Source organism: Podarcis cretensis, assembly GCF_951804945.1.
Source record: "Podarcis cretensis genome assembly, chromosome: 11".
In the NCBI taxonomy this organism is placed as follows: Eukaryota; Metazoa; Chordata; class Lepidosauria; order Squamata; family Lacertidae; genus Podarcis; species Podarcis cretensis.
This window is the reverse complement of record NC_137180.1, coordinates 24,302,624-24,315,403: the sequence shown is the minus strand read 5'-3', so window position 1 is coordinate 24,315,403 and position 12,780 is coordinate 24,302,624. Positions and strand designations below refer to the sequence as shown.

At 39.9% G+C, this 12,780-nt stretch overlaps 2 protein-coding genes across 2 annotated transcripts in view; both read right to left on the bottom strand.

Moving 5' to 3' along the window:
* The window catches only part of LOC307226668 (general transcription factor II-I repeat domain-containing protein 2-like), a 662,775-nt gene that overhangs the window by 545,576 nt on the left and 104,419 nt on the right, over window positions 1-12,780 (bottom strand). The gene's annotated exons all lie outside the window — the stretch shown is intronic.
* The window catches only part of FBXL17 (F-box and leucine rich repeat protein 17), a 149,998-nt gene that overhangs the window by 94,793 nt on the left and 42,425 nt on the right, over window positions 1-12,780 (bottom strand). Inside the window, exons 5-6 of the mRNA XM_079995532.1 lie at window positions 6,204-6,311; window positions 1,623-1,753 (exon numbers count right to left, since the gene is read on the bottom strand). Of these exons, the coding sequence (XP_079851658.1) occupies window positions 1,623-1,753; window positions 6,204-6,311 (239 nt within the window). The remainder of the gene's footprint in view (window positions 1-1,622; window positions 1,754-6,203; window positions 6,312-12,780) is intronic.

Below are 12,780 nucleotides of genomic sequence, written 5' to 3'. Positions count from 1 at the left end.
TCGTCCCTGTCCATTGGTTATGCTGCCTGGGGCTGTTCTAAAATATGGTACAGTGTGAAACCACATATGTGATAAGATAGCTTGTGGAATACATCTTGTCAATGCACCATGACCTGTGAGGCTGCTGTAAATGCAGATGTGTATCTTCACTTGGCTCCTCCACAAAAGGGAAGCTTATGAAACCAAGCCTTTTCTAAAACTATTTTTAAACTCTTCTCTTTGAACGAGTCTATATTGCATAAACAAACCTGGCATGAGGGCAGCAGGGAGTTCACTGATTGGCACCTCATTTCTAAACATTTGCACTGGTGTATTTGTTTTGTGATGTTATTTTCTGGCATGCATCTTTGAATCAGCTAATTAATACAGCTGGAACAAACAGGCTAAATTATTTTAATTCCAACTAGTCGACTATAAAGCTTATGCTTTGATAGGAGCCCTTATATGGGTTTCCACTTTATTTAGTGTGTGCTTTTAAAAAAATGATATGAAAACATGTTTTCAAGATCATAGCCAAGGCTATCCTTTAGAAACAGAGAACATTCTACCATTTCCATTTAATAACTTACATCTAATAATAAACACCTTTTTATAGCAGCACCACAGAATCGAGTAGAAAAAAGACTTGAGTAAGTAATCCACCGAGACAAATTCCTTCCATAAGAAAAAACACACACAACTGACTAACCTCTTTTTGAGAAATATCCAAGAGAGGAGAAAATTTTCCAATCTTCCAAGGCTCCTCCATTTTCATATTTAAAAGATTTTTCCTAGCCTAAGATCTAATGTCACTTTAAACCTCTATTTCTTGTTTACTTTTAGTTGATCAAAGATAGCACAAGTTCCTCTTCCTATTACTGGTATTAGCTTTTTGAAAGTCACCAGTATTTTCTCAGGTTAAACACAGTTTCCTTTCAGTCTTTCCACTCAAAAAACAAATTCCCCATCCACCTGCATGCACAATCCCATGTATGTTAACTTAGAAGCAAGTTCCACTATATTCAGGGAAACCTACTGTCTGGTACGCTTTTTTAGGATTGCATCCTTAGAGGTGGTTTGTTACACAAGCATGAATGTTACATAAATATCATGTGTGGCTAGTTTAAAATCATCTGAATCTGGGGTTGTGGTTTGTTTGTTTCTAACAAACCACAAGATTCAAACCAGGGGCAAACCTCCCTTATCTGGAAACCCTGAGGCCATGTTTCAAGGACAGTGGCTTACTCACAGCAGTGCAGTAGGAGAACGAGAGGAGGTGCAACATGATCACAATCTCTCTCCAGGAGCCCACAAGCTTGTGCATTCACACTCAGCCATGGTTTGGCTAACTGCCATGGGTGAACTGGCTCAATATACATACATCTACCTTTTTAGCAAGGGAGTTCAAAGCAGGAAGTCTGCATTCAAAATTCAGACCTACAATCAGATTTACTAATAGGCATATCTATTTTTAGGCAAGGATTCTCCTTCAAGATAGCTAATGTTAAAATGCACACAGCGACATTATTCTAAAAAGACTGTGCTGACTTTTAAGATTCATTTCTTCCCAGCTTCATAAAATTATCAATTATTAATCATATTTAACACAATGGTTTGACTTTGCTTTTCTATGATGAAGTTACCTGTCATTTATAATCCAGTTCAGACACAGATTGAGGGAGGTAAGGTTTTTGCATCTCTTTACTATTTCCATCACTGTTTCATTATCCAGTTCTGTGATATGACGTAGATCCAAGCTGGAAAGGTTTCTTAGCTATTAAGATAAATACAATGGTAAGTTTTATAATTCATATATAAATATAAACTATTTATAGAATTAATTGTAGTTTTGATCTGCTTGAACCTGCTTTCGTCCTTTAATTAATGTTATTTTTTTCTACCTATGCAATAGAAAAGCTGCAAAAACAAACTATTGATTTCAATCAAAGAGAGGACTTGCTGTATATTTTTATTTAAAAGGAGTATCTCTGGCTCTGTTCTTCACCAATGAATGAACTAATGGAATTAATGCAATATTTTTAATGTAATATATTTATTTAAAAAATATGCTATTAAACTTTTGAAATGAAGTTACAAATGAAAGCCTATTGACAAAACTTTAAAAAAAAATATTCAGCCACAAAGCTACACAGGGTAGTATTCAATGGTATCCATCAGCAGAATTGAGGAGGGAGGCAATTTCCATCTATTTCCCCTCCTCTCTGTGACTTGTGCCTCACTTATTTGCTCCAGCAGTTGGGTGATTCTTTGGAGAAGCAGCAAGAGCATGGGAGGCTGCAAAAACAAGGGGAATCACCAAAAAGTGCCTCTGCCCTGTTCCGCTGACAGGTTCCCTCCATCAGGACATAGATCCTCTGGAGTACCAACCACAGTAATTAAAGACAAACCCAGATAACACTTATCATACCCAATGTGAAAAGAGTAACTATGATATATTCTTGCAAAGTAATACTGGAAAATAAATAATAATGTGCTAAAATTTAATATATCAAGTACAAAAGTCCCATTTGGGATCCTTCCCAAGCTAAATAGCATCATCATCATCATGCAATCTGAAGTTTCCTACCTATATGATTTGATACTGATGAAAAGCATTCACTTTAACTCAATAATTTGTTAGTATGAATTATAATGAACATATTAGCATTTGCATTAATTCCTGTATTTCCAAGTATGGATGTCAGTTAACAAAATAGTCCCTGCTTTCAGGCCTATTATTTAAATAATACTGCTGTACTGATATACAGTGGTACCTCGGGTTACAAACACTTCAGGTTACAGACTCCACTAACCCGGAAATAGTACCTTGGGTTACGAACTTTACCTCAGGATGAGAACAGAAATTGTGCACCAGCGGCGGGAGGCCCCATTAGCTAAAATGGTACCTCAGGTTAAGAACAGTTTAAGGTTAAGAACGGACCTCTGGAACGAATTAAGTTCGTAACCCAAGGTACCACCATACAGTGGTGCCCCGCAAGACGAACGCCTCGCAAGACGGAAAATCCGCTAGACGAAAGGGTTTTCCGTTTTGGAGGCGCTTTGCAAAACGAATTTCCCTATGGGCTTGCTTCGCAAGACGAAAATGTCTTGCGAGTTCCTGCGGGGGTTTTTCCCCTTTTTTCCCCCTTTTCCTAAGCCCTAAGCCGCTTATCAGCGGATCCGCTAAAAGCCGCTAAACCGCTAATAGTGCTAATCCGCTAAGCTGTCAATGGGCAAGACGAAAAAACCGCTATACGAAGAGCCTCACGGAACGGATTAATTTCGTCTTGCGAGGCACCACTGTATAGCACTCTATAGATGTTGTGACAGGTGTTTAGAACAACAATGTTACAGATATGACCAAAGAAAATCTGGGAGCTCTAGAGTGGCAATCATAACTAGCTGACAGGTAGAAACTATATTCAATAATCACTTGTAAATAAGGCAGGTCCTTCTTACATAGACACAGTCTCCAACTACAAGTAATGCAATATGTCCCTGTCCAAATGTGGCAAGGATGTCTCTAGAACCTCCATTAAGATTAAGAAATAACAAGCAAACACAGATAGAAATTGAGAGCTCATTCAAAGGAAACAGCTTTAAGTGTCAGTAAATATATACGTAACTATACTGGGCGAGATAGGCATTTGATAGCGACATTCACCAAGAAGGGGCTTTTCTACTGGAACTATTTAAATTAAGAAGTAGAGAGAAAATATTTTCCAAGAATGGGAGGAGCCATCTCAGCAGCACATGAGAGGTTTTGCAAAAAGAATGCAAAATCATGACATTTTCCTAGAAGTGAGCTATAGTTGGGTTAGAGAGGACATATATTTCACAAATTAAAAAGGGGTAGCAACTGAGGAAATAGCAGCTTAGTGAGAAGTGCTCGTTATTCAACTCCCAGAGGAACCAGCTACAGTGGCCCCTCACATTCACCCAAACTTGAGAGGAAAAAAGCCAAAGTGCAGCTTGTGAAGCAACATGATTAAGCAGCACAGAATGAAAATAATGTTTACCTCAGCTGGGAAGAGCATAAAAGTTAGCTACATACAGCAAACTCTGGGCCCTGTATTTTTGTTGCACATTACTTCAGTACATTTTTTTTCTAACATGGAGAAAAATTCATAAATATAGTAAGCCAATCAAATCTCGAGGTTACTAGAGAAGCTAGGTTGTAAAAGGAGGGGGGAATGCTTGAAAGCTCAGCACAGCAATAGCAAATGACCCCTCTGCTCAAGCTAGAGGACAGTTGAAATTGGGCAATTGGGCAATGAGCGGTACAAGCAGCCTTGCCCACTCACTGTCACATTAAATCACAGCCTTTTCTTCTGGTTTTAGAGGGGACCGTTGGTGTTGGTTCTTTGGCCACCCACCACCAAAAATGAACCCCGACCCAAATTTCCTTCCCAAACTTCCATATCATACCTATACAATAATAATAATAATAATAATAATAATAATAATAATAATAATAATTTATTATTTATACCCCGCCCATCTGGCTGGGCCTCCCCAGCCACTCTGGGCAGCTTCCATAGAAAGCAAAAATACAATAAAATATCACACGTTAAAAACTTCCCTGAACAGGGCTGCCTTAAGTTGTCTTCTGAATGTCAGGTAGTTGTTTATCGCTTTGACATCTGCTGGAAGGGCGTTCCACAGGGCGGGCGCCACTACCGAGAAGGCCCTCTGCCTAGTTCCCTGTAGCTTTACTTCTCGCAATGAGGGAACCGCCAGAAGGCCCTCGGCGCTGGACCTCAGCGTCCAGGCAGAATGATGGGGGTGGAGACGCTCCTTCAGGTATACTGGACCGAGGCCGTTTAGGGCTTTAAAGGTCAGCACCAATACAAGCACTTGCTCACTGCTTTTTCACCCTCCCTCTGAATATAAATCTTAACTATGTATACTCAAAGTTAAAGCCCACTGATTTCAATGGTTTTTAAGTGGAATTAGGAATTAGGATTACACACGGTCTATTTGTTTGTTAACTCAATATGGCTGTTCCAGAAGGCTTTGAATTGAGTTGATCTTGTTGTTTTAATTAGGTTCATCTCCATTAAAAACTTGATTTTCTTGTAATTTTATACTGTATTTTTTATTAATTGTGTGATGCACTTTTATAGAAGCTGCTTTGAATTCACATTATGAAAAGGGTGGGATATAAGTATTTAAAATAATAAATAAAAGATTGAGATTGTAAGCAAAACAGTAAATTAAAACCCAATTTGCATATAAACCAAGCAAAGTGCCAATTAATTTAGGGCATTGAAATACAAGTTCAATTTTTGAAGAAAACCCACATCACGGCCCCCATCTGCAACTTCTCCTGAATGAACTGCATTTTGTTTGTATTGATGGTTGGTTGGCTTCTAAAGTGCCCGTACACATTAAAAAGCAATTCTACTCATGCAAGGTAACCTTCCCAAACTCTGCCCATTTCTCCTTTACAGCGCCAGACCCCATCCCACCCTGTTTCAAAGGGTGTGCAGGCCCTTTTGATATTTCTAGTGTGTGCAGGAAGCTACCGTGAGGCGGAGAGGCAAGAAACACCACTCGCACTTCTCTGGGTCTATTGCAATGTGTCTTATTCTTTGTCACCTTCTTCCTGCTCTTCCTTTACTTGATACAGCATCTATATCCTTCACATTAATGTGACATCCACTATTTCCAGTCAATTGATGAGCAACTTAGGAGATGATCCAGAAAAGGAATAAATATATGTGAAAGAAAGCAAAGCCATGTTTTTTTCTTTCACTTTTCCCTACAACCAATTGCCAATGATAAACAGAAAAGGCCCACTGTGAACTTGATTTATCAAGTTTTTCTGGTTGTGGACCTGGATATCTTTTATTTGGTTCTTAGCTATCACCTATAGACATTCTTTTTGATAAAAGAGCTTTCCTCGCATCACAAAATTGATCCTATGTCTTAATATACACTTCTAACTGGTGCAATCTGGCTGGTGTGCACCAAAGCTGCCACTTGTATCAGTTTTATGTGTCAGCTAGATGTGCATAGTTAAAGCTAATGTTAATAATAAATGAATGCATCTACAAAACTGTTATCCGTGTTAAAAAATGCATCCCTAATATTGCTTCTAGTATGTAAGATTACCATAACTGTATAATTTTGACTCTATGAAAAACACCTCTCAGTTATGTCTATTGTGCAATATTATCCTCATTGGAACTGACAACAGGAAACCTTGTTGCTGTACTTACATTGGTAAGGTGTATGACTCCTTTAGATGTAACAGAACAGCCCATAAACCCAACATACTGCAACTCAGGACAATGTTCAGCAAATGCTTTAACCGACTGATCTGTCACCTGCATAAAGGGGAAAAAAAAGGAAGTTGAAGGTGACACTGAATATTCAAGTACAATGAAGTTTGGGGGCATCATTGCAGCAGTGACAACCTGTGGGTTCAATAGTTTCTTTGCCTTAACGGCATGAAGGATAGAGTAAAGTGTGTCTAAAAGGACTCTGGGGAAGAAAGAAAATGATGAAAAGGGTTCCTCTCCTCCAGCAAATGACAAAGGAAGTACCAGATGATAGAACAAAAATTTAAAATATAAGCATTGAATATATCTGCAGGGGTAACTCCCTGCAAGTATTCTTTGCTTTTATAGAAGCTTGAAACTATAACCAGAAGCCAACAGCTCTCCTCTGTCCCCTAAACGGTTAGGCAGTACATGAAGTAGATTATATTTCAGCTAGTGGTTTAAAAAAAAAAATCAAGACAATGTATTTACAAAACTTACTACCCTACAGCCTTTTCCCATTATTCAGAGATGCTGCTAACCAAACCAGTCTAACATATTGATATGATGGGGCAAAAGTAATAAAAGTAATACTTTAAAAAAATTCATTAAACAAATTATCTTTCTATGGTCTGAAAACAGTAAAAAGATGGGTTTTAGTACCTAATAGACATTTAGGAATGTCAAGGATTCTGCCACCAACATACCACAACCAAATCCCATTCCAAACTTATCACCAATTGAAACGATGGAAAACACATGGAATAACAGCATGGGCATAAAATCCTTTTGGCACTGCCAAGAGATAATTCACAAGACCCCATTGTGATACCATATTGCAATACCGCTGAAATGCCATTTTGTCACTTTGGATTTTTTTTGGGAGGAACTACAGAATATAATCATAATAAAATTAACAAATTATTTTAAAAAGCAAATGCAGTACATTTCAGAGCGAAGAACAGAGCAAAGGGAAACTTGCTGTCTCTGACATCCCTTTTACCTCCAAAGGCAGAAACCATTTCTGAACTTGACTTCCTTTTCAGTTTTCCCTCTGTTCTTTATGCTACCTTAAATGTTGAACAAACAAAATAGTCCAAATCTAGTTGCCTCTGCTCTTTTCAGCAAACATTAAGAATACGTAAAACTTTCCATAGTTGTATTTAGTTATGTAAAAATGAAGTAAGCTCGTGTGTGTGTGTGTGTGTGTGTGTACATACACATATATATAGTATATACACACATTAGATATTGTATGAGTGTGTCTACACATTTGATTTTTCACTCATGTCGCAATCGATGTTATGCTTAATTAATTTCTTTGCCACCCTTCAGCTTAAAAATAATACATTAAAACCACCACATCCTAGTAATTGTAGTGTGTGTTGAACTGGAATGATTGCACTGGAACAAATAATTACTGTTTGATTATTTTCATGGGTTCATCCTTGAGAGTCTTTGCATATTCTACTTTTCTGTAAGTCTGCTTGCATTTACATAGGACACTAATTTGACCTCTTAAGTCAGTGCTTTTTTTCTTTAAAAAAAGTGCTTAAGGATACTCTCATTTTCCTACTCATATTGAAATAATGCCCCTCAATGAGGTCAAAATTAGATTCACAAAATGTTTGTGGGTATGCGTAATCCATGCGTCCCCCCAGAAAAAAAGCACTGGTTACAGCAGTTTATTCTTTGAAATGTACAAACAGCAGCAACTCCAAAAGTGACTATGTAAAAAAATTGAGACCTTGGGCTCAGTTATACAATTTTTTGCAGCCAGCCCACAGCAAAGCTACAAACTGCAAGATTAGTTGGATCTGTAAAGAAAAATAGTGAAAAGTCTCAGTCAGCGCCTGCAGTATCCTTGTCAGCATTTCTTACCACACTAATATAAAAAATTAATGTATTTTCACAGCTCCAATACAGCACATAGCAATGGATATTTTAACTCAGTAGTGTCTAGTAAAGTGCCAGGGGATTTCACTAGATATTCCAATCTATCATCATTCTATTCCCTGGCTGTAGTTTGAGAGAGCTTCCAACTAAATTGATTTATTTTTAAAACTCCAAATGGTGTTAATGAAGACAAAGACTGTTATGAAGGAAAGTTAGGTACTCTGTTATATGGATGTTATATTACAGGTTTCTGATGCAGGAGAACCTGGGACATATTGGAGTAGTTCCTTTGAAATCTGACCATAACATTTCACTTTACTGTTATCATTCAAGACTTTGGTATCTGAAAAGATGTATTTATCATCTTGTGATGGACAGCTGGGGACTTCATAGAAATCTGGTTTCAACCCTGTTTAAAGACAATGCATTTAAGGCAGCAATGTCTGATTTGCCTTTCTGTTCAAAGCAAGACTTCCTTCTGTCAGCCAACAACTAGATTTCATAACTCCCACAAGTCTTTAGAGGAGGAAAATTTAAAGGTACTATAAGAAACAAAGCTACACTCCAAGAAACAAAGCTACACTCAAATGCACAAATTAGGTTTTTTGATTAACTTTCAAGTGGAAATGCACAATGTGTGTGTATTCTTTGCATAAATTCCACACCCACACCCACCCATTACTCAATTATCCAATTCATATGCACACACAGAGATCACTAACTCTCCCTTCCCCTTAGTCATACACATTTAATTTATTTATTTCATATAGGTTAGATATTGCTTTGCCTTGCTTGGCCCTATTTATTTAAAAAGGTGGAACTATAAACTGAAAATGTGAGACAGTTTAGCAGGACAATGCACTTACAGGATACATACTTAGGACCCCAAGTTAGGGTTTGGCAGGCAAGACAGTTACCCCCCTCACTTCCACCCAATTAAGAAACCTGTTAACATATTCTTTCCTTGACGAACTGGTACTGCTTAGAAGCATCACCACAGTAGGGTGTCATGTTGCAGAGATAATTATTATTATTCATGAGCAACTTAACAGATAAGTTATTATTGTAACTGAAACTTTTAACATGGAAACTAGTCACCACACTCTGCCATGCACAACTTAGTCAAATCAATCCAAATTGAGCAAAGAATATACTATAATTTTACTAAAAACGAACCCTTTTGAATGAGGGCACAGATATTCACAACTAATCACATTATAAAGGTCCATTAGTGTTCACTGAGGAATCAGTAATAATTTGATTGCCTGTTCGACCTTCAGTGACTTTCTTTTATTCTGCCTTATATTATGTTAGCCTTGCTTTGAAAAAGTCATATAAGATGATGAAAAGAGATTTATAAGCTATGCACAAAAGCACTGAGAGTGGGAAAGACATCAGCCTGGAACTAATGGCGCAGATATTAGACACCCAATAAAAAAAAACCTATCATGAGTTTGGCCATTTTTCTTGAGCATATTTGACTAGTTTGATGCTGAAAATTTAGATTACGTTATTAAAGCTCAGTATTCTGGGAATGGTAAACTTTTTTCTTGGTGCTCAAGTTGCCCCAAAGAACTGTGATTAAGTAAATATAATGTCATAATTCAAGCAATCTGCTGACGCTGGAATGTGGAGTTAACCAGGGCTATTGTCTGTTTGGCTCCGAAGCGCCCTCTCCGATTGCATGGAGCCCGGACAGCCCCGTGGTTTTCCACGGATCTGAGGGCAATGAAACAATCGTTGAGACGGCTAGAGCGCTGGTGGCGGATGACCCATTCTGAAGCTGACCGGACACAGGTTAGAGCTCAATGTCGAGCCTACCAAGTGGCGGTAACGACGGCAAAGAAGACTTTCTTCACCGCCTCTATTGCATCTGCAGAAAACAGCAGCAGGAGACTTTTTCAGGTGGTCCGCAATTTAGCGGAACCACCTGCTACATTGGGGCCCAGTACGGGCCACATGATCTCCTGCAATGATTTTGCAAAGTTTTTTGCAGATAAAGTTGCTCAGATTCGGGAAGAGGTAGACGCCACCGTGGGAGCAGGGCCAGGGCGGGAGAGTGCTAGAGTCCTGTCTGGTCAAGTTGTGTGGGATCAATTCCAATCTGTTATCTCCGAGGATGTGGACAAGCTGCTTGGATGAGTGAAACCAACCACCTGTCTCCTTGATCCTTGCCCATCCTGGCTTATAAAAGCTAGCCGGGAAGGGCTGGGCGATGGGCTTCGTGGGGTGGTGAATGCTTCCCTCCGTGAGGGATCCTTCCCAGACCCGCTGAAAGAGGCGGTTATTAAACCGCTTCTTAAAAAACCATCTTTAGATGCGGCCACGATGCCCAACTATCGCCCAGTCTCAAATCTTCCATTCTTGGGCAAGTGATTGAGTGAGTGGTTGCTGAACAACTCCAGGCACGCCTGGAAGAAGCGGACCATTTGGATCCCTTCCAGTCGGGATTCAGGCCTCATCACGGGACTGAAACTGCCTTGGTCGCACTGGTTATCTCCGGCGGGCTAGGGACAAAGGTGAGAGCTGTTTCCTAGTTCTGCTGGATCTCTCAGCGGCGTTTGATACCATCGACCATAACATCCTTCTGGACCGTCTTGAGGTGCTGGGAGCTGGGGGCACTGTCATACAGTGATTCTGCTCCTTCCTCCTGGGCCGTGTTCAGAAAGTGGTGGTGGGGGATGAGTGTTCAGACCCCTGGGCTCTCACTTGCTGGGATGATACCCAGCTCTACCTCTCTTTCAAATCAGAACCAGTGAAGGCGGTGACGGTCCTGTGTGAGTGTCTGGAGGCGGTCGGAGGATGGATGGCGGCAAACAGATTGAGATTGAATCCTGACAAGACAGAAGTACTGTTTCTGGGGGACAGGAGGCGGGCAGGTGCGGAGTATTCCCCGGTCCTGAATGGGGTAAATGTGCCCCTGAAGGATCAGGTGCGCAGCCTGGGAGTCATTTTGGACTCACAGCTGTCCATGGAGGCACAGGTTAAATCCGTGTCCAGGGCAGCTGTGTACCAGCTCCATCTGGTACGCAGGCTGAGACCCTATCTGCCTGCGGACTGCCTTGCCAGAGTGGTGCATGCTCTGGTTATCTCCCGCTTGGACTACTGCAATGCGCTCTATGTGGGGCTACCTTTGAAGGTGACCCGGAAACTACAACTAATCCAGAATGCAGCAGCCAGACTGGTGACTGGAAGCGGCCGCTGAGACCATATAACACCGGTCTTGGCTCCCAGTACGTTTCCGAGCACAATTCAAAGTGTTGGTGCTGACCTTTAAAGCCCTAAATGGCCTCAGCCCAGTATACCTGAAGGAGCGTCTCCACCCCCATCGTTCTACCCGGACACTGAGGTCCAGCACCGAGGGCCTTCTGGCGGTTCCCTCACTGCTAGAAGCCAAGTTACAGGGAACCAGGCAGAGGGCCTTCTCGGTAGTGGCGCCCTCCCTGTGGAACGCCCTCCCACCAGATGTCAAAGAGAACAACAACTACCAGACTTTTAGAAGACATCTGAAGGCAGCCCTGTTTAGGGAAGCTTTTAATGTTTGATGTATCACAGTATTTAAATATTCTTTTGGAAGCCGCCCAGAGTGGCTGGGGAACCCAGGCAGATGGGCGGGGTATAAATAATAATAAATAATAAATAATAAATAATAAATAATAAATAATAAATAATAAATAATAAATAATAAATAATAAATAATAAATAATCGCTATAAAGTAAGCTGCAGAATTTTTCCAAGTCACTTTTACGGTATTGTTCTACTACCAAGATAACCTCCCACCACAGCAAAATATCATGTCACAAGGTATAGAAACTATTAAACATTTCAGAAAGGAAGCCTATTCTCAACAGGTTAAATCCTGAAAAACCAAACCATTCCAGCCTTGATTCCAAATTACACATTAGAATCCCTCCTGCACTTGCACATATATATCCTCACAAAGTCATACCTATACGGTTCCCTAAACCTATCATAGAGATTATGTAATCAAATATTTCGTTGCAGTTTACCATCATCCAAACTCCACAGAGTTTATGTAGCCTCTTAATGCTGATGATGTTAACAATCCCTTATCCTAGGAATTTGCAGGTGCCCTCAGGGTCCTTGCTGAAATTAGGTTTGAAAAAAGCATCCTATTGCAGGCAACAGAATAGGTTGTGTGGTACCCAAGGCTGTTTCTTCAGTTTGTAAATGTGCCCGTTGGCCCTGAAAGGATGGCAAACTCTCCTTTATCCAATTACTTCCATCAAATATGACATTAACATAACAGGAAAACCACAAGCCAGCAAAGGTTTGAGTTTCCTTACAAAGCACAGCTGAACTAAAGGTCTCAGAGCAGCAGTACTTAAAATTAAGATGCAAATATATTCTTATTGGATTCTGATTTAACTTATCATTATTCTTATTTTCTGACACTGAGGTATTTGTGATTGGGGAAAAAACCTCTGATATAGTTCCAGTCAAATATGGCAAACTTAAATTATTATGCTTAGGAATTCAACCATTTATCTTATTTTCAACTACTAACATTTCAGCTTCTTTTCAAATAGCACCACAAATACTGTAAAACTTCATTTAAACCAATATTACTGGTCATTCTGACTCTGATGAGTTGTTTCCTGCTTGGCAGGGGGTTGG